The sequence below is a fragment of the Chaetodon trifascialis genome, chromosome 16 (genome assembly GCF_039877785.1).
Source record: "Chaetodon trifascialis isolate fChaTrf1 chromosome 16, fChaTrf1.hap1, whole genome shotgun sequence".
Classification (NCBI taxonomy): Eukaryota; Metazoa; Chordata; class Actinopteri; order Chaetodontiformes; family Chaetodontidae; genus Chaetodon; species Chaetodon trifascialis.
Window position 1 is genome coordinate 20,161,789 of NC_092071.1, and position 25,477 is coordinate 20,187,265.

The 25,477-nt window shown below is 42.6% G+C and overlaps 1 protein-coding gene across 2 annotated transcripts in view; it reads right to left on the reverse strand.

Annotated features, from left to right (window-relative positions):
• The window catches only part of cltca (clathrin, heavy chain a (Hc)), a 36,373-nt gene that overhangs the window by 5,286 nt on the left and 5,610 nt on the right, over positions 1-25,477 (reverse strand). The window contains exons 2-26 of one of the 2 annotated variants that reach the window (XM_070982343.1): positions 19,941-20,601; positions 16,398-16,666; positions 16,019-16,180; positions 15,794-15,907; positions 15,041-15,214; positions 10,283-10,480; positions 9,895-10,095; positions 9,280-9,432; positions 8,905-9,027; positions 7,960-8,097; positions 7,695-7,859; positions 6,384-6,564; positions 5,978-6,141; positions 4,400-4,525; positions 4,174-4,316; positions 3,146-3,380; positions 2,898-3,020; positions 2,670-2,815; positions 2,374-2,557; positions 2,094-2,286; positions 1,569-1,726; positions 1,214-1,486; positions 708-1,025; positions 285-416; positions 38-148 (exon numbers count right to left, since the gene is read on the reverse strand). In XM_070982343.1, the coding sequence (XP_070838444.1) occupies positions 38-148; positions 285-416; positions 708-1,025; positions 1,214-1,486; positions 1,569-1,726; positions 2,094-2,286; positions 2,374-2,557; positions 2,670-2,815; positions 2,898-3,020; positions 3,146-3,380; positions 4,174-4,316; positions 4,400-4,525; positions 5,978-6,141; positions 6,384-6,564; positions 7,695-7,859; positions 7,960-8,097; positions 8,905-9,027; positions 9,280-9,432; positions 9,895-10,095; positions 10,283-10,480; positions 15,041-15,214; positions 15,794-15,907; positions 16,019-16,180; positions 16,398-16,666; positions 19,941-20,031 (4,275 nt within the window). In that variant the 5' untranslated portion in view covers positions 20,032-20,601. The remainder of the gene's footprint in view (positions 1-37; positions 149-284; positions 417-707; positions 1,026-1,213; positions 1,487-1,568; positions 1,727-2,093; positions 2,287-2,373; positions 2,558-2,669; positions 2,816-2,897; positions 3,021-3,145; positions 3,381-4,173; positions 4,317-4,399; positions 4,526-5,977; positions 6,142-6,383; positions 6,565-7,694; positions 7,860-7,959; positions 8,098-8,904; positions 9,028-9,279; positions 9,433-9,894; positions 10,096-10,282; positions 10,481-15,040; positions 15,215-15,793; positions 15,908-16,018; positions 16,181-16,397; positions 16,667-19,940; positions 20,602-25,477) is intronic. The other variant, XM_070982342.1, reaches the window with a different exon arrangement.

A 25,477-nucleotide genomic window follows, 5' to 3' on the forward strand; every position in this document is an offset into this window, starting at 1 on the left:
GATTTAATAAATACAGCAGCATGTCAAAGGCTCTCACCTGATAATCCTCCTCTGTGATGAAAAGGTTGTTAAGTGCTTCATTGACTGATTTGTTGTTGTGGTTCTGTACTGACCGCAGGTAGGGTTTGACCAGAGGCAGCTGTTTCACCTGTGGACATACATATACAATCATAATCTCACTGGCCAAGATTCCATCCACATCCAGCCAAAATTTGAACAGAATTTCTGCGAAATCTGCAAAAACCACTACTCCTTTTCTATCTTAATGAGAGATTAAAGCGTACCTTGCTGAAGAAGTTGACAGCACGGGAGTGGTCCAGTCTGGGGGAAAGCACTATGAGCAAATCATTCAGTAACAAGGGCTTGAACTCCAGATAGAACTGGATGGCTTTGTAGTACAGCTCCACATTGGCCACCTACACAGGGTGCAGAGGGGAAGACAGTCTTAGAAACAATCACTGAAGAAGCACAAACACTGGATTTGGAATATAACACACAGGGTCTGTACAGCTTTTTAACATACCTAAACCAAACATTTCCAGTCGCTCAAAGCTTTTAACAGCTAAATTGTTACAACTGCAGTTGTGAAAAATGAAGTTTACAGAATTCCCCTGTTCCATCAAATACAAAGAGGCAGTTACCTCAGAATAAAGAAAAATATAATAATATTAAAGCAAACTTTGTTCCACAGTCAAATCAAAGTGTACCTTGGTAACGATATCTTTGAACTGTCCCTCCTTCCAGGCATCTGTCGGGTGGTTCATCATGGTAATGATGGCGTTGTCGTACTCCTCGTACTTGTCGTACAGGAAGACCAGCTCGGACCACAGGTGAGCCTGCTCCGCTGCCCTCAGGACCTTGGGGATGTTAACTCTGGACCAGAAGAGCTCCAGATGCTCCCTCATCTTCTGGGGCTTGAACTTGGAGTAAAGGATGGCCAGCTCTGTGAACATCCCCATGTGAGCGCGCTCCAGGCCCAGGGCAGCCTCCAACATGGTGATCAGCTCCTCAAAGTAACCGCGGTCCTGAGAGAGAAGACGGTGGAGTATGTAAATGTGTGCTTATGTATGTATGTGGGCGAAGTGACATGCCTTAAAACGAGAAGGTGTCATAAGATAAACTACATGCAAACACTATAGCCTCTGTGTATCATTTTTTAAATAACATACCCGACAGTGAACACACAAACACACAAAAAATGTCTTAATCTTACTTGGTAGTAGTTGATCAGCTCCTCCAGCTCGTCAGCGTGCACCACGATGTGGAGACCACACATCTGGGCCAGTCTGAACTCCTTTCCATCCACGCAGGCGAAGCACACCTCTTTCCAGGTGCGGGTGCTGTTGGCCTTACGGGCGCCGTCCACAGCAGCCTGGTACTCCCCAAGGTGCACCAGAGTTGAAGCCAGACGCCCAAAGTTGGAGACGTTGTTGTATAGCAGTTTAGCAGCATCATACATTTTCTCATCGTAGCAGCGGTCGCCAACCTACATGGCAGATATAACAAAGACAGTGTTTCATTTCTGGCATGAGATCTTATTCACAAAGGTGTCTGAGAGCAAGGCTAACCTGCTGGATGTGAGCATTGTTGGGTCCGTTGATGAACTCTTCCAGTTCAGCCAGGCGATTGGTTTTGGCCAAGGCAAAGATGAGCTCTGTCTCCACGTAGGACTCCCGGGCCTTCTTACGAGCCATCTGAAGGAATTTGACCAAGTCCTCCCAGTTGCCTGAAACACATGGACAGTAACAATAAGCTTTTGCTGCATTTCTAACTAATCTTTTTCTTTGTTTTGTTTTTTTTTTTTTGTAGATGTAGAACACTGCCTCAAGTGTATTTTATGCTGATAGTGTACACTTTCAATAAAGAACTGCTGCAGTAGCTGCAACTATCAGCAAATACCCCTGCAGGACAAACTCCATAGCACAGCTGATGTGCTCCTCATCGATTGCTTTCAATCGAATTGGCACTGGCAAATGACTAAGAGCTTTCTCTGAAACCCTGCCATCTGTTCATAGCGATTGATCAGCTTATAGTAAATCAGGTGGTATTCTTTTCCTCCCTCTTTTCTTATTGAGGTCAACAAGTCTCTTTACCGCTCTTGTCAGCAGCCTGTACCACCTCCATGTATGCAGAGGGATCATCGGCTTTGATGTAGGAGTCAATGGCCTCTTTAACCAGGTCCTTCTGTAACTGAGCCTTGGCCAGCTGGCTCCACACAGCCGGCTCGTTGCAGCGTTCTGCAAACTCATAGGCCCGGTCCAAGTTGCCAATATGCTCGATCAGCACCTAGGTTTAAAACAAACAAAAAAGGACGGTCAACACTTCTTCAGTCAATAAGGTTTTTGTTGAGCTGTTTCAGAGCTAATGACTAACCTGCACAGCAGAGGTGTTCACGTCAAATTTCTTGAAGATGGCAAAGGCCTCCTCAAAGAGCTCGTTGCTGATGGCAATGTTAGCAATATCGGGAGCATCATAGTTGTCTAGCCTGCTGATGTACTCCATCACACGGGTACGGTCAGCTTTGATCGCCGTTAGGATCAGCAGGTTCTGCAGATTTCTGTGGGAAAGAGGAGAAAACACAGAACCCTCAGTACACTTTAGCTTGGCAGTATTGATTGAAATGTGTCATGGGAACAAAGCCAAACATGCTAAATGCTAAAGCTAAACACCTGTGTTCACTGAAGACAGAGTTGTCCAACACAATCTTCTCCAGCAGCTCAATGAGCTCGTTGGGCAAGTCTGCAGTCATGAAGGCCTTGACTGTGACTGATACCTCCTCTGGGTCCTGGGTTTCTGACAGGGCTGTCTGCACCACCTGAGGGCAACAGAATGGAGGCTTAGAGAGGCACCAGGCAGTCACATCAAATGAGATGAGACTCATCTTGTGTATACTTTACCTGGTCAATGAGTGGTCGTCTGAAGGGGTTGCTCTCCAGCAGCACGCTGGCCCACAGCTCAGGATCTTTGCGGCGGACAAGGTAGCGAGACAAGCTCTTGAAGAGGGAGTTCTCATTGCAGACCTGATGTGAAAAGAACAAAAATGACAAGGCTGTTCAATGTTCTACACGAAAATAGGAAAGTTAACTGAAACAGACATCTGGGTATACAGGTAGGAGAGCAGGCAAATACAAAACTTCATCCTCACATTGATCAGCTCCTGGTCACACTGTCCTCTCTCGTAGGCCACACAGGCCAGGTGGGGGTCTCTCTTCTCGCAGTACTTTCCGACTACACGGCTGTCATAGTAAGGGTTTTCCCTCAAGAAGCGCTCGGGGTTGTTGTTGCTATCAATGTAGATCTTGGCCAGAGCATTATGGGTGGCAGGCTCCTCACAGCCCTCGTGGATGCGAGACTCCAGCCAGGGCAGCAGCAGCTTCAGTCTGTTAGAGAGAAAGGATGTCAGGACTCTGGGACTGCTGACACACCTTCTCAGACAAGGATGAACATGCGACTTGGAGCACTAGATAGACAAGGTTCTCCATGTGGGGATCTGTTTCAGGCTTGTTATGATAATTATGTAACACATTCCACTTTAGATTACTACTCATTTTAAAAACATTGCCATAACTTGTCACTACCTGCACACTGACCTCTGTGTCTTCTCTTACTTTTAAAAACCTGTATAACTTCGACTCGCCTGTAAATGATGAGTAATGCCTATAGTCCTGCAAAATGTATCGTTTGGTTGATGAGAAATAATGTAAATACAACACACTGCCTAACAAAAATCCTTCCTGTTTTTTAAATTTCATCTACATTACTCGGACACCAAGCAGGTCACTTCTGAGGAGAATAAATGAAATATTTCATTTCATATTTTTGAATACGAACATTATTCTAAAACTCTATGTTTCATACAAGTTATTGTTTGAGAAAGTATGATGCCGCAAAACTGTTTGTATGAAAGCATTAATCATATGTTTCAAAGTCAAATAAGTGACAGATAAACTGTCGGTCATAGAAAAGTCATCCAAATGTCATTTACTCATAATCTTATGAGGCAAATATCAACCATGTGGTAAAAATGGTTGATACTGATTGGCTGAAAGTACTGGCTGGCACAACATTTTCTCTCCTGGTCATGAAGCTTTCCTAATTGTACTCAAAGCTTCACTATTATCTAAATTTTTGGACGCAATGGTTTAGAAACATGTAGGTGGTATCGTGCCACACCTGTTCCTCTTTTCCACCTCAGCAACCAGTTCATCAGTAGAGAACTGTCCTCTGACAACCAGGATCAGGCTCTTGATGACATCCTCTGAGCAGTCCACATCCAAGAGACCACCAACCACAACTGGCAGACGGCTAGGGTTCACCTGAGACACAAATTTCACAATAAATCTCCATGGCTTATTTCTGGAATACAATGATGACATGATGTCTCTCCACTGAGCCTTACCTTCTGAACATAGATCTCGATGTATTTCTGCAGGTTGTTGCGGTAAAGGTAGAGGACCAGGTCGTGGACAAAGTCAAAACGGTCACAGACGATGATGAGTGGCAGCTGGTCAGTAAGTTTCGCCTCCTGTCCATCACACACAGTAGAGGGAAAGAGACCATGTTGAGTAACATAACACAACCAACAAAACTCGTCTATACAAGCCACAAAACATCAACCAACCCTGACGCAACAGGGATGATCTTTCACCACTGCACTTACTGTTGTACTGTGTAGGAGGTTAGACACTTATCAGTCACTGAAAATGAAATTTAAGATATCATTTTCCAGCTCGAGAGTCAACTCTCCTTGATTCAAAAATTACACATTAATACAGTATGAAGGGGGGAAAAATAAAAGGTTTGTCACTACGACAGATGGAAGTCACATCTCAAAATTAGTAGAGACAAAGAGCAAGACCTCTAAATATTCTAAAGTAGCTTTCTTACTCAATGACAGGCAGAGAGCTGCCAGTCGTCAGATCAACACGAGACAACGCTGACCACTACAGTCCTCTGTACCACAATGCACGGGTGAGCTGACACACTGCTGTCATCCACACTCATACAGGATTGACAAACTGGGATTGTGCACCTTGTCGATATCATCCAAGAACATGCTGTACGGACTATTATGGGACCACAACATACACAGCCACCCTTAATGTCTTCAAATGTGAAGTACGGGACCCCAACTTATTCACCATTTACTGCAATTACACACAAAGCATCCAATGAATGGCTAGGACTATATAAAGCTCAGAGAGCACTGGTTGCACCCCGTGGGCGTATGGATTGTGGTGTATAAGCATATACGCCTCCATACAAATCCCAGTTTCAATCCTGTGCCTACAGATAAGGGGTAGGGATGAAAGTAAAAAAAGAAGGGAAAAGTCCTGTACTGTGGGGAAAGATAGATTTACCTGATACATGTCCTGCCATTCCAAAGACAAAAGACAAAAAGCACAAAAGATAATTGACTGCCATTAAGGATTGTTGAACATTTTAACCAATAAGATAAGATGAGATAATCCTTTACTGATCCCCCAGGGTGGAAATGTGGGAATACAGGCAGATTGCTGCGGATATGCTAACAATACTTTTCTCTTCTATAGGAACGGATCAAAATGTCAATCTGTGAAGCTTTTCTTTCATAGCATATATCATTTAAAAGAGTAAGTACGCACTTGAAAAGTGACATGAATGAAAACAGACAGAACAGATTTCAGAATTGCAATGCTAGACAGTTTTGCCTCAAGACAAACAAAGTGTGGAAAAACTGTTCAGACACGATTTAAACATGAACAGCAGCAAAGTAGATGAGTGCCAAAAAAGACAGTGTTTAAGAGAAAGAGAGGGAGAGAGACAGAAAGAGACAGAGAGGCAGAGAGAGAGAGAGAGAGAGAGAGAGAGAGAGAGAGAGAGAGAGAGAGAGAGAGAGAGAGAGAGAGAGAGAGAGAGACAAAAGTGACCCAGTGAAAGGAGAAAAGAGCCATTAAATGTAAGTGTTTGATCACTCCAGCTGTCCCTGCAGCTTTACCTTGAGGAAGTTCTTGACGCGCTCAGGGTCATAGCAGTTGCTCTCTCTGCAGATCCTCTCCACCTCTTTGATCTGGCCTGTCTTGCAGGCAGCCTGGATGTATTTGAAGTGAACTTCAGGGTCCTGACTGAAGTTTACAATAGAGCCCAGGAAGTAGAACAGACCTGAGAGACACACACAATCACTTAGCTTCCAAAGACATACCTGGCCCACTTGCCTAGTTGATAGTTAGGGGACACCTATCTAAGTACATGGGCAGAAGGGAATGACTGTGTCAGTAAAACTAAAAGAAAAGTCAAATGCCTGAGTATTTAGGTGAATGGCCTGAACAATATTTTGTGTCTCAGACTGTGCTGGGTCTTATGAGTGAGCGTGTCATCAATGTCTATGAACTTTGGGATCTCACCTTCAAAGCTCTTGAAGGACTCAAAGAGCTCAGTGAGAGCCTGTGTGGTGAGCTGTTCGTGGTACTTGGAGGCCACCTGGACACAGATCTGCAGGTTCTGGCGGATGTTGGCTGACAGCATGGCCCTGAGGCACTCAAGAGAGTCCTCGACCGACAGCGAACCAAAGAAGTTCACCAGCCACTGGAGATGGAGGAGGAAATGTGTTTAAAGTCATTGGTCATGCAATATCTATCATGGAGCAAACGAAAAATTACACAATAAGCAATTAAAACTGGACAAGAAAGAAAAATCCTCTAGTTTTAATTAGTGCTGTCAAAAATATCGCGTTATTAAGGCGTTAACGCAAATCAATTTTAACGGCGTCATTTTTTTTTATCGCGCGATTAATGTTCTTTGTGACCTAGTGAACTTGTAGTTTTTTATGAGCTGTGGCCACTGCTAGTAACGTGACAAAAACTACAGGATCCGATTGTAAACCGGAAACAAAACAATGGGTATGCCCCACGCATGTTTTGGTCTTGCCTGCTCGCTAGCTGTGAAAGTGTAGGCGGATGTCATGCGCGAAACGGCGAAATGGATGTGAACAAGATTCTGAATGGAAAGTTTAGTTTCAAAAAGTTGCCCAATGGGTTGACTGGCAAGACCAAAGTTTGGACAGAGGCATATGGATACCGCAACTAAAACCAAGTTTACTGCAGCCATAGACAAGTAATGTTCATTCTTTCTGGAGAGAAATAAGAGGCTGCGTTGATAAACCTCTGGTGAATAAACAGAAGAGCATCATAGTCTGACAGCTTGTATGTTCAAAGGAAACTTAAGAAAGAAAAGTTTAAGCCATGGTTTAACTGAACTATAGGCTGAGTCCTAGTTTACAATGATGTGCACTTTGTAACTTTATTTTGTATCACCCTGTTTTGATCCCTTAGAAAGGGTTGTTGAAGGGGCTTTTTTGTAACCAAGTATTTAATTTTTTTGTCATCTGTTTATTGACAGTGATAAAATGTGCGAGATTTGATTCATTCAAATGTGAATGGCTGCTCAAAGTGAGAATGTTAGTGTGAAATAAAACACTACACATTGTTTTCAATAAAAAACATTTGCACAAAGCAAGCCTATCCACTTTTCCATGTTGATAACAGTATTAAAATGATAATTAATGGGACATTTAGAATAGATAAAAATGTGCAATTAATTTGCGATTAATCGCGAGTTAACTATGACATTTATGTGATTAATCGCGATTAAATATTTTAATCGATTGACAGCACTAGTTTTAATTTAACTTCAGTCAGTCGCTAACTGAAGCCTACCTCTGGGTTGAGCAGGTGCGTGTGCACCACAGCACGCTTGATGTCATACAGGTCGGTGTAGTGCTCCAGTGCCCTTTGCAGGAGTCCAGCCTTCTCACACAGCTGGGCAATGTGGGCACGGTCATAGTTAGTGAACATTTGGTTGCCCAGGATAGCATCTGCAACCTGCATCCATGACATGAAGCAATAAAAAAAGTTAGGAAAAAATGCACCCCAGCTCCATCCACTGGATCCTTTTTAGTGAAGCATGTGCCGATGTGTTCACCTGTGGAGCATGCATGAGGTTCATCTCCAGCAGGCGAGTCTGCAGTGGACCCTCTGAGGGCCTGTTGTTCTTCAGTGCGTCCAGGAGGAATGAGGTGCACTGCTGGATCAGGTTGTACTCCATGAACACATCCACAATCTGAACAGACAGAGACACACAGGTTAGAACTTAAACTCAAGAAAGGAAGAGAGACCATGCCTGAGTAGCTGCTAAAACCCTGGCATGAATATCCCTCCAACATAACACCTCCTAAAACTCTGCACCACTGACAGGATTAAACTTGACAGATGCAAGAAGTCCAAATGTCTTTAAAGCTGCTTTAAGGCCACTTGGAATGCAAATTAAAAGTTGACTCAATGCAACATATTTCCTTCGAAGATTGAAAAAAGCCTCTGGTGCAATGAGTTTTATTCTTGAAATTCTTGTTCCCTGCCAGTACAGCACTTTATGCAACACAGAAAGCTGTGTCAGCAGTTGACATTTGCAGCAGAGTGTCTGCAGTGGCAGGAAGCAACGGAAGATGTGCATTTCCTCTATACTACAGGATAGCTGAGGTTCACAGATGTTGGAATGTGTGTGACTCAGTCAAAGATTTGTCCAGTTCCAAGGAAAGTGGGGTGGACTTGTTAACCACACACTTAGGAAATAAGAGCGTCATCATGTTTATCTCAGTTTACAAAAGTATAGTTAGGATTCACTCTAACTTCAAAGACTCAGCAGTACAAACCAATCCAGCCTGTGCAGCAAGTTTAAACTCCTAATTAACTTACCTTGGAAACTTTCAGTCAGAATAAGGCAAATCTCTTTCAAGTTCTTTAACACAGAATTATTCCACTCCTTAATATGATATAACAGCAGACAGCCAAACTCTCTCTATCAGCTTGGAAGTGTGTCATTAGAAAACCCTGTATTCCTTTTTGAAAATCCCTCCTCCCTTCCTCTGACCTGTGTGATGTCAGCCAGTGGCTCTTCATCCTGGACCAGCATCTGAGCAAACTGCAGGCCTTGTTCGGGGTTGATCCGCATCACATTCCTAAGCAGAAAGATCCAGTCTGGAGTGTAGCCCACCTAGAACCAAAAAAAGTAAATAAATAAAGAAAGAATCCAATTTCATGGAGACACGCATCTTCATTTAAGCTTGAAACTTGACCTTTTTTGCAATCCACTTTGTTGAAACTCTTGAATTCAGCATTAGGTAGGGCTTTTGGTTTGAAATGTAGTTCAGATGTTGATATTCTCCTTTATTGGCCCTACATTTCATCATGTGGGAATGATCAAATCTTCAAGAGCTCTCATACCACCTCAGCCAGACAGACATACCTTCTTGGCGTACAGGACGATCTTGGGGAACTGACCGGTCTCCGCAAAGCACTGGATGACCTTGTTGGGGACGTTGGCCCTCAGGTAGACACTGAGAGCCAAAGTGGGATCCACTGCCTTCACCAGGTCACCCAGTTCCTCTGAACACTCCAACTGAAACACAGGACAAGTAACATCAGCACTGGAAGCTATTCAGGGCCATTTTAAAACAAACAAGCAGTATTATATCCATTAAGATAATTTCTTATCTTTTTTCTTGCTATTTTTAAAAAAATGTTGTTTTTATGCTGTGTGCTATGCCAAATGACAAGAGCAGAGGAAACTGAGACAAAGAATGGAAAGCAAATTTGGTAAATATATGGATGAAAAAAAAAAACCCAAAACATTAAAATACATTATTATATACAAAATGAGTGAAAGCCCAGTCCAGATTCTATTTGCCATTGAGGCTGCTTAGAAGCACAAAATGTCATGGACATTTGGACATTTTGAAAATTCCTTGCATAACATATGTTCTCACATGATCCAAGATAAGAGGCGAGTCATATAAACATGCAGGCAGCTCAGGAAGAGCCTCTTCCTGTGAGTGGACGCTGAGATAGAGATATGCAATACCTTGTCTTCCTTCAGCCACTTCTCCAGAAGCTGCTTTCGTCCCTGCTGGAGGACAGGCCTGCAAAGCTCCAGGGACTCAAACTTGTTGAGCTGGCCCTGGTCCAACAGGATACCAAAGTACTGGAGCAAGGGGGAGGTCTGGCCTGGCTGATTCGGAACACCCTGGAAACGACGGATGGTATCTGGGGTTCGCAGGATACCCTGAGAGAGGAAAGGTCAACTGAAGGTCAGAGGGGAGCTAAATGACTGATAAAAAGCAAACTAAGTAAACAGAATATAATGCAATCCAATCCAACAGCCATGTAATAAATAAAGCCATGTGGATCACATTTTTGTTCAGACTACGTAAGAGAGTTGTTGATTGACTCCATGCGAACAGGATGAGTACCTTTGGTGCATTGGCAGCCACCTTGGCGGCCTCCGAGTAGTTGCCAGCAGCAAACAGGTTGTTGAACTTGCGTGCAAAGAGTTCCTCAGCGCCTGCGAGGTTGTTGCGGACAGCTAAACGGAGAGCCAGATCTGGATTCTGGAGCACGTTAGTGATGTAGGGGATGATGTTTTCCTCTTCCACGCAGACTGACAGCACCTGTTATGGGGAAAAATAAAGAATTTTGCAGTCAAGTACACCAGAGACCACACCCATGGTAACACTGTAATCACGCTGCCAGATTTGACCCTCTTTTAAAGCTTTTCATTTCCATAAATCTGATGAGAATTACCACATTTCCTTCTAACACTAGGGGCTCTATTATCGACACGGCGCAAAGTCAGGTCCGCTGCGCCAATGGGGCGTGGCGGCGCAGACTTTGGTATCTTCGTGAGCTGCGCCACCGGCGCATCTCCTCCTCCTTCTCATTTCAGTCCCACCCAGCGGCACAACTCGGAAAGAGGGAGGGGAGAAGGCGTGGAGTGGGTTTGGCACAGCTGAGTCAAATCTTCACCAATCACAGCAGCTCCTCGCTTCACCTTTAAGAACGCCGCTGGGGAGGTGCATGGCAAGTTTCCAGGAGACTGACGTCACTCGTGTCTCCTGACATCCCTTTGTATTACTTTGCACAACCGTTTGTATATACTGTTTATTTTTTCTCAGTATATATATATGTATATATTGTTTTATATTGTGTTCTATATTTTGTGATATATTTTGTTTATATATTTATATTTTCAATATAAATATTTTGTTTTTATATTTGCTTTTTATATATATAGTTCTCTTTCTTTTCTTTCTTCTCTAATTTTATTCTAATTCTATTCTTGTAAGGAGCACTGCAACAAAAACAATTTCCCCTCGGGGATAAATAAAGGATTTCTGATTCTGATTCTGATGTCTAAATATGAGGTCCTTAGATGGTAAATCCTTGGCCTCCTCCTCATCCTCCTCAAAGCAATGATGTACTCCATCGTTGCAGATAACGTTAAGCATTACAATGATAACATTTGTATTTGGAATGAAATGACGTGGGTAATAGCGGACAACATCATCACTTACGTTTTTCCATGTGTCTGTCTGTCTCTGTCTCTCAGTGCTCTGAGACAGATGCAGTATATATGCTCTGTAGGATGCCACGGCTGTTTCTGGTCGGCACAGCGATGTTAACCGATTAGTTCTCATCCCTGTTTCACCTGTGTACATTCGGTCAGGGTGAGTGACCATGACGCGTGCCGAACGTGCTTGTATGTGCTGACTCAGACAGTTACATTGAATCGTCGCTGTTGCTAATTATCGATCGCAGTGTGCGTTCGATGACTGACCGAGCACTGCTGAAAACACCGTTAAAACCACGCTGCCGTCTTGTTGACGGTGTGATATATGGCGTCATCACGTTTTCAGTGGATAGCCGTTATTACCTAGCAGCCACCCATCCAGAGGGGTGTCCCCCTGAAAGACTGTAGGGATGCTAGAATTCGCCGGATGAACGAGTCATGTACCGACCCGGGGAAAGTGGCATACACATTCGTCACCAGGCAATTTGAGTCACAGATCACCAGACATCCCTGTTTCACCTGTGTACATTCAGTCAGGTTGAGTGACCATTACGCGTGCCGAATGCGCTTTCGATGAGGTCAGATGAGATACGGATCAAAATATATAAATTTAGGTCTGACTGTATGTGCTGACTCAGATAGTTGCATTGAATCGCGGCTGTTGCTAATAATTGATTGCAGTGAAATGCCAGACACTGTGGAAACCTGCCTGTGAGGTGTTGGTGACGTGAGCGCCGGTTAACAAAAACCCACTTGCGCCGCTGGCGCACAGAGTTGACCAGGTCTGAGGTGGCGAGCTTTCAGCGCACTTTTACGCAAATTCCAATGCGCCGGCTCATTATGCCGACACCTCCCCCTTACTGCGCCGCAACGCCCATCCTGGCGCACCTCTGTACGCCTCGGTCTACCAAAATACCAAATGCGCCGTGCACCTGTCTGCGCCGCGCCGGCGGCGGAGTCGAAAATAGAGCCCTATGTGCTTGTAGTTAGTTGTAAATATTTCCTGTCATGTACTTCTATCATTTATGAAGCAACAAATCTAATGAAATTATATGCTCTGTCCCCCCAAACCCCACCCCCACAATGTTTAGCAAGGCTAAGTTAAAGCTAGACCGATAAATCAACCAGGCTGATACAGAATGCAATCTCTACTGGATTTGACAGATGGTCTGATTTTTGCTTTAACTCATCTTTGACACGTCTAGATGACACTTGCTTAAAACACATTCCCTGTTCACGCCTTCTGCCAGAAATCAGAAGAGTGAGCAAGCTCAGCTAAATAGAACTGTGAGCAACAGCATTAAACTCCATTAAATGCTGTCTGGACTTGGGCTGTGGCTGCTGAATGCAAATGTGTTATTAGTGGGTCAGTGTAACGCATGGCTTTTGTGAGCAGTCTGGCAACAGAGAGAGAGAGCGAGAGGAGAATGAGTCGAGTGAAAAGAGCAGGATGAAGGAAAGGGAAGGGGGGCGAAGGAGAAAGACAGCCAGTGTTGGGCCCTCTACAAGCAAACTCAGCAGGTCAGTGCCCCAGCTTTTAACACGGGTGACTAGACCTCATTCTTCCTGCCACTAAAGCAGAGTTGCTTACTCACTATAACGTGGGTGGACTAATTGGAGGTAGCTGGATTAAGAAATGATCAGAAAGAAGGAGTAAAAATAGGTCCATTACTGGAGATTCTTCTACTCAGTATGTGTGGTCAGGGAGGAATGAAACAGCATCCAAAAGAGATGTTAAAGTCGTGATTACAAACAGAAACCTGTGAATGAAATATGGCAGATGGATTAAAGACATCCTCTGTACAGGTGAACCAGTAATTCAGTATATTAAGCAATACCCTTCAGTTGCTACTTAAATACAGTGAGCAAGTTTGATGGAAAAAAGAGACAAACTTGCCAGAACAACTAGAGAGCACCTAGCGTCAGATGACACATGAGCTGCGATATCAAGTGATACACTGACCCAGACACACAACACACACACAACACACACACACACACACACACACACACACACACACACACACACACACACACACACACACACACACACACACACACACACACACACACACACACACAGAGAGAGAAGAGTAAAACAGCAAGGCAGACATCACATTTCTCTGCCATGCTGATGACGTGGACGATCAGGTGGAGGTTGTGATTGGATGACAGAACCAGCACTAAGAGGATTGAGGGCACCAGGCTGTGCCTCCCACTTCACATCATGTGCTGAAGGGTGGTGGGCCCTTTCTCCCCCTCTTATTCTGCTGCTTTACCTCACTCCTCTCCCTCTCTGTCCCACTCTCTGGTGTGTGCAGCAGTTCTGTGCTGCAGCTTTAATCATTGGAGCCAGGTCTGGCACACGCACACTTTCTAATCTGAGTGACAGGTTCAGAGATCCTGATGTTGAGAATCAAACACACAAGCAGACACTGCTAAGTCCATAGCTCCTGATAAGAAACTTTCTGACAACTATGGGGAGAAGTTTAGGCACTATGAAAGCAATAATACTGGAGATATCAGATATTAATTTATAAAAGGAGTTCAAGACATTTAGGTTTGTATTACTCCAGATTTTCCTGTCCATCCATGACGTTAAGATCAGCTGACCTTAGACTGGGGTTGTGGCGGTATTGATTTTCTTTTCTCACCGGTGAAAAGACAATGCAGCCTTTGGTTAACCACCATTTAGCTCTGTAATGTATTTTTTTCTAACTAACTCCACACACTGGATCACTATTGCAAGTGAGAGTGAGTGTGGGGAACACATTTTTTTCAGGAGGGTTATTTTTTACTTTGCTTGCTTACCATTAAATTGAACCCAAGTACTGTAATACCACAACATAAATATTCAAGTACAACTTGACTTAGATTGATACTACATTATATCATCTGGACTTTTTAAGCAGCAGAACATCATCACACAACCATCCCTTCTGTTGCAGTCTCCACTGTTGTGCTTGTCCAGTCCAACCAGGAACAAAAGTCTGTATGTTGCTTGTTCACCAAAGACTGTGCTGGACTTAAAAGCAATGCATGGTAAAAGCACTGTAGTAATATATTACTTAGTATCAGGTTACCAATATTGTTGGTAACCAACCCACTTATCTGGAGGCACTGAGGGGCCTGCACAGTGGCCTATTATCCCTCAGATCACTGCCTCTGTGTTCGTGTTTGTGTGCATGTGGTGTGTGTGTACACACACACACATACGCACTTCAGTGCCCTGGCAGACAGTGAGATCCGTCACTGCCCAAGATCAGCTTTCCTCTCTTCACTCAATTATTCATGTGGTGTGTGGCCTGGCTGGAACATTATTCATCAGCTGGCTGGATCCAGTTTTCCTCTCTGGTTCAGCTTTACAAAAGCAGTAAGACACAACCCTCTCCCCTCTCTGTGTGAAACACTACACTTTGGATTATTTATAATGCCACCTGGAAAAGTTTAAGCTTGCCTGATGATGACAGACAAACAAGGAGTTGTTGTTATTACCCCATGCAGCAGCTGATGTTGATGTAGTGCTTGTATATATTCATTAACCTGTGTCATTTGAAAGAGCATTTGGTTTAATCAGCAAAATTCTACCTTACCAAGACTGAGCAGCCATGCTCAACATACTGTACATTTAATTTCCTTACTCACTGTTTGACATTCTTACCTGTCCCTTCCTGTTGACCCCAATGATGCCTGAGGTGGCCTCATGTGGAGCAGTAACAAAGATGGTCTCCCCGCTGATACGGTTCATGTAGATGCAGGTGCCTGTCTCCAAGTCATACAAGTGAATGTAGCCATATTTGGTAATAAGGAAAACCACATCTTGCTTGGAGCTTATCTGTTGAGAAACAAAGATGAAATGCTGTGTCTTTAAATCTGATTATGGTTTAAAAAAAAATAAATAAATAAAAAATAAATAAATAAACAAATAAGACCCCACAAAAGCCCATACAGTCTATTTTGCTTGATCAGCCTACTTAGTTCAGTTTGTCTGAGCAGGAGATGTCACTTTATATTTGAAATTTCATTCAAGTGTGAGAAAAAAATATACATTCCCACTGTAATGACTTGCTTAAATTCAAAATGTACATTGTCCATATAAGGCCATTGGAAGTAGCCTGCTCTGAGGTCCAGCAGTGGGCACTCTTGAAAATCAGCATGCCCTATTTACCCATAACTAAATTCAGCTTATAAAAACAGAGGACACTAGTGAGCTAAGCTGTGCTGATCGTATATTACCGACACTGAAGCATCTGAGGAGCAGTGAGTAGAAGTATTTTTGGTTCTACACTGTAGATGGCGATATGATGACTCTATAAGGGTTGCAACCAAATTGATTCCAGCAAATTACGATTAGTTCAAATTCATTCAAAGCAGTTTGTTTTGAAAAAGAGACAGCCCTAGCCCAAGTCCACACCTGCATGGCCACAGGGAAGTCGTTCTGCGCTTCTGGGGGGAAGAACACATCCACCGCTTTCTTTGGAAATGGCTGGTTGCCAGTTGGTGGGGTTCCCACTTCAATGATGTGCAACTGTGTCGAAAGCGAGAAAGCACAAGTGAGAAACAGACACACAGAGGTTTTGCTTCAAGTGACAGTGACATTAAAATCTGTTTCCCTTATTGTGCTATTAACATCACTCACCTTCCCTCCAGCCTGGCCTCTGACAGCAAAGCAGAACAAAGTTGACTCCTCTGTATTCCCCTCCATCTTGAACTGGGCGAAGCTGGCAGCATGGCCTTCAATGGGCTGAGAAACCTTTCTGTCGACAGAGTAGAGCTGCATGGCTCCCACCACCCGATTTTGCTGAAAAAGGCAAAACAATATCCATAAATATGTATGAAACAAACTGTCTGGCTAACAATACTCAAGGCAAAGGTACTGTTTATCTATGGTTTCCTGTTAATGCAAACAGGCGATTGACTGTAAATTTTCTGTGATGAGGACATGTTTCATGTTACAGTTCTACACCACTGTATCTAATACGTGGTGTTAAACTCAGAAGACATGAGCAGCAAATTACCTGGGCTGAGATGCCAATGAGCAGGAGCCATTTCTGCTTGGCGTCAGTGCGGTAGTTGATGATCTGGCAGCCCGCCAGGCTGGAGTGACGATCAAAGACTTTCACAGGCTGTGAGTCACCCTCCATGCTCCAGTGGTAGACTGCATTGTCAGTCACGAGTGCAACTGTGTTAAGGGAGATCCACTTCCAGAAGGTAACATCGTCTGTCATGGTGTGCGCCTTCATCTTGCTCTTCATCTCAATGTTGAAGATCTGAAGGGTTTTGGCGGCTAGAGCAGGGAGAAAGGGGGTAGGAGCCAGGCCCCAGAAGAATGTTATAGCTTCTGGCTAATGTACATATATATTCATAGGAAAAGAAACACACCCAATTTCAAGAGAAAAGGGAGATTCAAATTTGATATATTGGTAGTCATGGCACAGTGGTCATCAAGCAAGGACACCATGACTAATAGAAAGGGGATGCCATACATGCTGTAGTCGGAAATTGTGTCATATCTGAAGTGCGGTGAGACAACTGCCGTAGAACAAATGAAGTGAATAAAATTTTGACCTCCTGAGAGGCAAGGAAGTACATTCTTCTGTCCTAAACTCTATTGGTACTTCATGAATTGGCAGGTCAATAAGAACACATATGTAACTGCAGAGCTGCCACATACCAGATGCATGTACAATTCTATGCTAATCAGTTAAGTCCAGTTAAGAGTAAGAGGAAAGTTATTTTCAATGTGCATTAACTTAACAAACCAGTAAGCATAACAAAGAAACAGCTACTCCCTATAGTCTGTGAGAGTGTGAATGGCTGAATACATCCTTTCTTCTCATTGTAAATTTTGAATGTATACCAACAAACACAGTATCTAACTAAAGTGACCATAGCTCTGGAAAGTCGCTTATTAAATGGACTCGGTGTATGTCATGTATTTTATGTCCGACTACCTGGCCCATCCCATCAAATGAACAAGCTTCACTGAGAGAAACAAAGCAGACAGGGTAGAAGCAAGAAACAAACAACTCACAAAGAAGGCAAACACATCTGCATCTGATTTCAAAATGTATACGGTGGAATACGACAATTAAAAGATAGGTTGAGACACAATTAAGAGGGATGGGCACATATTAAGCAATTAAGAGACTTTTGGGCAATAGTCGCAGGAAAGGTTTCCAGTAATGATCATAGGTGATTCTCTACAATTGAAGTTAAATATGCTTTGTGATGTCCTGAAAACAGATCAGAATCTAAATGTTTGAAAAAGGTTCACTCACCTGCATTTTTGTTTATTAGTTAGGGTTAATTTTGTGAGCTAAAGCTTTGTTAAGAAGCAGTGTGACTTCCTTGTTTGCTCATTATTCAATACTCATCAATGCAGTGAGAAAAAGCAAAGACCAATGCGTTAGCACAACCGTCAAGATCATTTCGCCATCACTAAGCCAGGGGATCAGAGTACAGTACACTAAGCAGTGTGGTGAATCGACCATTTGCAGCAGCAGCCAAATTTCAAAGAGCAAGCAAAGGGATTTTTAACTGAATCATGGAGGTGTGTGTGCATTGTGTCCGTCCTTCAGACATGGTTACATGAAAAGATTAAGGCTCTACTGTGTCACATGACAATGTCGGCTGAGAAGCAGCATTATGGTAGACTGAGCAGGGAAGACAGTGGCGGTAGAAAGAGGGAGGAAGGGTCTATGCTGACCCTATGCTGCATAATTAGAGAGGACAAGACAGGTAATACAACATGAGTTAATATGGATCTGGAGCTCTCCATACACTGTTGAGCTACTACAACTGATCCTCTCCACATAAGTCACAACATCACATAAGTGGTGTGCTGTGGCTGATGAGGAATGTGCACTGCTGAAATGTTACTATATTTGCAGGACTCATTATTTTGAGTTTTGTTGTTTTTTTTTAATAAATAATGGTCAATTGCATTTTGTCCTCATTTTTTCAGTTAACATTTTCTGAGCTGTCCTAATCACAAACTGTAAACTGAGGATCAGAGTTTCCTTCTTTGCAGCATTAAGGCAATAAAATGTGTATACATTTTTAAGTTGCTTTCAACTAACAGCCCTTTGTGTTTGCTGTGCAGCATTTAACCAGCCAGCATAATGGGCAGAGATAAGACTCTGTCAGCTCTAAAGCTCACTGCTGCTCATGTTTGCGTGTCACATGATTGCCAGCAACAAGCTCGAACTCTAGAACAGTTCAGCACACGATTTATGACTGCACATTGTTCCACGCCCTCTGTAGAAAGGACAGTCATCAAAAAAAGGCAGTTTAACTCATTTTAAAAAAGACATTTAAAAGGAGGATGGCTGCACACGGTCACACCTGCAAAGCTCCTTAACCATCAACACCCTAGCATCGACCCAACAAAAATGACTATATTCACCTCTATGTTTACTTGAAATCAATACCTTCAAGTCTGGTAAGCAGTTTACACAATTATACAAGTAAAATGAACTGGGCTGAATAATTTAGTCATGTCAATGCCGTAAGGATCATTTTATCTAATCAAAGTAATACAGTCATTTTAAAAGCAAACCTGGAGATCCAGGGGGGCTTAGACATCCATTCATTTCATTACATAAATGTGTGACCACGGGGAAATAGTTTTGCCATAAATCCTAAGACACAAGCTGTTTGGCTCAGAAAATCAAATTTTAATAGTTGGATAGGGGCACGGCCAAGAGCTGAACACAGACAGATGGACACACAAGGCTGTTGGGCTGCCTGACTGCACATCCAGCAAGGGCTCCTTAACTCTACTTTTTACACCCTGACAAGCAAACCTCTTAAAGTTATTTTCTTAAGTCTCTTGAACCAGCTCCTTCCTCATCTGGGACTACTGTTCCATCAGGAACATATGACATTACATCAATGCGGCTATCTGATGCCATCTGACTTCCCACACAGGTTAGAAGTCAAAGCATATTAAGTCGATGCTCTCTGATAGTTGGAGCAGACACTAATCTTTAGTCCTTAGTACGGAGAACCAAGAGTTTGTCAAAAGTTTTGAAATGAACATTTATGAAACACAGGTAGGAAACAAGTGAAACAACAGGTTGGGTAATTACCACATCACACAGGTGGAATAAGACATGGATTTCAAATGAAAATTGAGAAGAAATGTGAATTAAAATGAAATCATTGAATTACCCATAGTAGTACCACATGTAAAACAGGTTCTAAATCATTTATACATGTAATAAAAATGATGGAATGCCAGCAAGCTATAAGGTTGTGAAAGCTAAATCCTGTTTACGAAGAAATATTTTCATTGGCCTAGGTATGGAAGAAGGTCCAACAGATTATCCAGAAATGGGTTAAGAAACATACAAAATATTGATAGCTAGGACATTAACTTAGCCAGGCCACTCCTGATGGTACACAACAGTGGATAAAGTCATGTCAGCAGTAATTAACATAGCCTGTATGCTTCATTTTTTAACTTAAGAGGATAATACTGAATGGGACAATTTCATAAATACCGTCTTGAAAACAGGATTTTACTTCCACAACTAAGTAGTTAAATTTCAACTCACCGTCTGCAAACACATAAGAAAGCAGTAAAGAAAAAAAAAAGAACATAGAAAAGACAAAAACAAAAACAACAAAAAAAGTCAAAGCAATCATGGATGCTGGACAAAAAGAATTAGAAATATGCTATTTTGAATATTTACATGACAAATGTTTGGAAAAAAACATATATGTTGGCCTGTAAAAACTACTTCACAGCAGAAAACTAAAGTAGCTGGATGTGTATGGACATAAACAGATGAAAATAATTTATAAATACTCTTGATCATTAAATGGATTATGTCTCTATATTGAACAAACATGGCAGAACTGAATGCTGCAGGACCCTTATAGGGGGTCAGCTAAAATACAACACTGAAGTAATATAATGTAGTTCTCCTTCTCTCTGGTAATTCCTACACTTATTTAAAGAAACTTGGCCTCTGCAATACAAATACCTCTGCAATGCAATGCCTTACCTTTAAGTGCAATGACCTTGCTGGCTGGATTCATGATGGCGCTGTCAGCTGAGATGGGCCTGCGGATAGGTGTATTGGGGTCCGCCATGTCAATGATCACCACTTGAGTCTGCTCACCCACCTTCTCCCGGATACAGATGAACTTATCCGACTCCATGGTCAGGGTGCTGAAGCCTATGTTGGCTGGATTGATCCCTAAGTTTTGGAGCTAAGAGAAAAGGGAAAAAAAAGTGTGTGTGTAGCGTGGGGGTGTTAGGCTGAACAGAAATAACAATATAATTCACAAAGAAAATTGACTACATTATTGAGATCACATTCTTCCTGCAACAAGCTCATATCCGGGCTGCCATTTGGGAGGAGGTAGTTTCTCATTTATTTTAATTTGACTGTAAATTAGTGCAGTATTTTGAAAGGGACACCCAGGCAACCATGTGACAAAATAAAGGACGGAGGGGGAAAAAAAAAAACTCATTCAGACAGCAGGATATGACTTTCAACTGTCACAGTGAACAGTGAACATTGTGTGGAGTAATAACAATTTTTAACAGTCAAATTAACTATAATGTCTGGTGCTGACCAAACAACAACAACAACAACAACAACAACAACAACAGTGTCCAATAGGAAGGCTTAGACTGTCTGCTCAGCTGCTGAGCACTCCCACGGCCAGCCGATGAGGTCACTGAGCTCGTCACTGAGCAGCAGCTCTTTGGACACATGGAGCTGTGGAGTGGTCACAACGGTTAGAGAGTTGGGCTGGGCGGAGGGCTAATCCAACGCCAAGTTCTCAAAGCATGCGCCAAAGAGGAAACTACAAACATATTACACAACACTGTAGTCTCACTGCAATCTATCAAGGTCTGACTTCTTCCAACTTCCTGCATTTAGTTAAAATGCAGTTTGTCAAGGCTAGCACTGTGGCTGTATGAACATAATTTTGCCATTACACACTAATTCAAATCATAATCATATTCACCATCAACCAAGACAAGTACACCATAGTTGGGCAGTGTTGCCTCAGTTTCCCTAACTTATTTGTGTCCCAGCAGAACAAACAATGTGATACAGGACATAGAGTGGTCTAACTTGCATAAAATCAAAAGGCAGAGGCTATGGATGAAATGCTTTGCAGCAAATAATACCAGCAAGTTCTGCAGCCCAACTTACTGCCAAGGCTGGAAATAGGGCACAAGCCCTGAAACAGTACAACCTACTGGTGGCAGTGCCAAAACAGCACCAGGTAGGAGAGTCAAAACCCTGGTACAAGTGCAAAAGCAGGAATGGTTTCAAGTTTACAATCAAACTACTACAAACCCAATTCCAACAATAACACTGAACACGACAAAATGCAATCACTGCACAAACAGCATCACTGTTGAGAAGTAAATCTGAAGGAAATGAAAGTACGAAGCCATTTCGTATAGACCATGTTTTGCTGTGGCAACTTCCTCTTCTTTCACAACCTGTCAGCAATACACCAGTTGTACAAATGTCGCAGTAGAATTACCTGATGCTATTTGGAGCATGATTTCCTGATCTGTGCAGATAAATCTTTGCAAGAGTTTTTTTGTGGTCAATTATTTGACATAATGACACAAACAAATACTGAGCTGCCAGGAAAATGCCTTTTGATTGTTTTCCCCATCAAGATTGCAAAAATCTCTCAAGTACAGTGTGTGTTTTATAAAAATGGAATTCACGACTCATATAAAATACTATTACAGTAGTACTAAGTTGAGTGTACAGAGATCTAAGATGTGACAAAATCTGATGAGACCTCGCTTAAGGAGGTAGCTGCATTTGGATGCTTACCTGTGGTCATGATGAATAACTGATAACTTTAAAATAAAGACCATTTCACTTATGGCATTAGCTGAGCAGGGGAATTCACATTCTAATGGCCTGTGTTCTGTATTCTAATGGTAGTTGTTAATAACTGCTTTACCTAACCAGCCAAAGAGGTTAGCAGACTCAGAATGTGTGCCCCCTAAATATGAAGAGTATTTTGGTGAAGACAAGTTCCAAAGAGCCAACTCGGCTACCCAGCCACAGCCACAATCTCTCCATGTATGGTAACGAGTGTTCATTTCAAGGTTTGCTAATGACATAATGTAGCTTCACTGTCAACAATTTGATGTAGTTGAGTCCTAATCGGCAAACACAAACCACAGTTCCAGGAACTGCTTAACGAAATGGGAACACCTTTTATCAATGACAGTTCACACCCTCCCCACAGCCCTGCTCCACCCACATTCTTTCATTGGTGTGTAACCTGGTTCCCTTCCCTCTCAATGACACTGCAACCTTACAGAACAAGTGTTACTACTTGTATGAGGAAAGAACTGAAAACTGGTCTGTAGCAAGTTTTCCCTACAGTGTTCATGTTTTTTTATTGTTGTGGAGGGTGACATCATACAGTAACGTCATTGCTGTGTCCATGCCTCTTATCACTGCCATTGTCCAGTTGCAAAGCCTTGTTTACGAAGCAACATTCATTCAAACATCAAACAAAGGGAAAGTCCCGCAGACAGAATATACTTTTTGGTGAACAAATGTGCCTTTAGGGTTAACTACTGTAGAACACTTAACTTGATCCAAGAGCACAATCGTTTCCTGTAACAGTATCACAAGATGACATGTAGTGGCTCAGAGATCTGTGACTGTGCAAATTAAATGTTTGTCTTTCTTTAAATTGCTTGTCTAATCTCTGGAAACCAGACTGAGGTATGTCGACATATTAGGCACAAGAGGAGGGTTATCCTCTATTATTACACAATAGTCTTCTAGGCAGATTTACGTGCTCTCTCTCTCTCACTCACTACCATCTGCCATCTATTCTGGGATCAGCAGGAAGCCCTTTCATTCACAATGAAAAGCATTCGTAAAACAGGAAAGAACGGCACAGCCTTATCTCAATGAATATGGTACCTCTGTCGCTTGGAATAAAGGACAACAAACAGACAGATGTTGCACTGCTGGAAGACAAACCACACCACGGTTTGGTCTGTCGGACCGGTTTGCCATGGAAACCTTATAGTAAAACACTGCTGTGGGCTAAAGCTGCTGTGACATCAATGATCAGGAATTTGGGCGAAAGCAGGTCAAACCAGTGGAGCTACAACCAATGTGGAAAATCATTTAGTCTAGCTTGCACTGGCCTTGGTACTGCTGCTTTAAACTTAGCTGTTAGCACAAGCTTTGATGGGCAGATGCTATCCCAAAACCTTTGAAACCATCAACAGCTAATTCACAACAGGGTAGCGAGAGGACAGCACAAGAGACACTGCACAACAATCAAAGGGAAGAGTAAGGAGTGTGTCATTTATACTCCAGCAACAAGCTAATTTGTTGACTGTACTGGGTAGTTTAGAAAGGAATTACTCATGATAACAAGAAAAAATGCCTAATACTTTGAAATGATGAGGAAAGCATGTAGTAGAAAGTTTGGTATGGAGAAAAAAGCACAGGCAAAAGGAGGAAAAACATAATCAATCAACACGAGCATCGGAGGGCTAATGTTACAAAACTCGGCCAGCTAGCCAGCATGATGGCCACAGCAAAATACCAGCAAAAGGCAGAGTGACTCACTCATTACACTATGCATTACTATCATTACTCTTCACAAACCATTAATTCCACCTCTCTGCCTCACCCACTTCTTATCATTTTCAGAACTGCCTCTTCAATGATATGACATTATAGTAGGGCATGTCCTAAATTAGTGTCTCTGCAAGGCATTATTTTTGCACGAGAGGCAGAGACAAAATTGCACTGTAAATATGTCAAAGAGTAGGCGCGTTAGTGAAACCTCCCAGGTTAATGTCAACCAGGAAAGAGGAAAGCCAGCTAGGTGCACTGGAAAGGCAGTGTCAGGAGGTGAGGGCCATTTATTGCTAACTCACTGGATGTTTCATTGAAGATTTACTGCACTTACACCAATCACTCAAGGTAATGTGATAGCCTACTACTGCTTGTGGGAATGAGTTGACAATATGCCACAACTACTGATAAAGAAGGTCACAAGTGAGACTTTTGCACAACAACATCAAAGTATCTAATGAAATTCAAAAATTCCATGAGAGATAAAATCAGCTGGTGTAACAGCACCACTGCTGAATATGCAGTGGAAAAATCAGCCTTAACATTCACAACACAGACAACCCTGCTATGTATCTAATAGATGGACTAAATGTAATAAATCTTCATTCTGAGGGGACAGCAGGAGCTCGGATCATAGGGCAGGATCCTCTGCTATCCTCAGCTCCATTCACAGTGAGTGCACTGTAGAGAGGAACCAGAACAGTCCAAACAATTCCCATCCTTTCATCAGTGAATGAGAACTAATGGGAAGGTGAGGTAATAAACATCCCCCCATGGAGTTCACTCATATCATTTAAGGGGGCCTACAGATCATTTTGGCCTATACTGGTAATACTGTACAATCTTGATTTCATTGCAGTACCACTGTATTTTTGTTTATGCTGTGAATATAATTCATGAAGAAAAGTTGATATATTAGTAACTGTCCTGATTTATAACCAAACAATATTTCTGAGTGTCTGAAATCATTTAAAGGGCTTGAAACAAAGTACTCTTGCTAATTTGAGCTGATCCATAGCAGACAGTCATCCAGCTCAGATGACACTGCCCTTTTTTAAAAAAGCTGAGTCAAACAGTAAATTCCCATTAAAAGCCATTAAATTGAGCTGATGGTTGCCACAGAATCTCAGACAGAAAATACATTTGTCAGTAGGTTTGAACTCTTCTGAAGGATCCCAGAGGAGTCCCATCTGTTGATTTAACCTGTATGCTCTTCCTTCAAAAGAAAGCAGCATCTTGCTCAGCAGAAAAAAAGCCCTCTGTGTGTGTTCCACATATGTAAAGTTCAAGGCAGGGCAGGGAAGGATGTGCTATGTAATGTGCTGAGGCTTGCAGCACTTCATTGCAGTGCTCCACAACAGGAAACCAGGGACCCATTGTCCACCAGGACTGAAACAACAGGCCTGCACAGTCCTGCCTCCTCCACGACCATGTGACACTGGTGGGGGGACATGAGACCAGCCCAGGGGTGAGGAGCAAGAGGG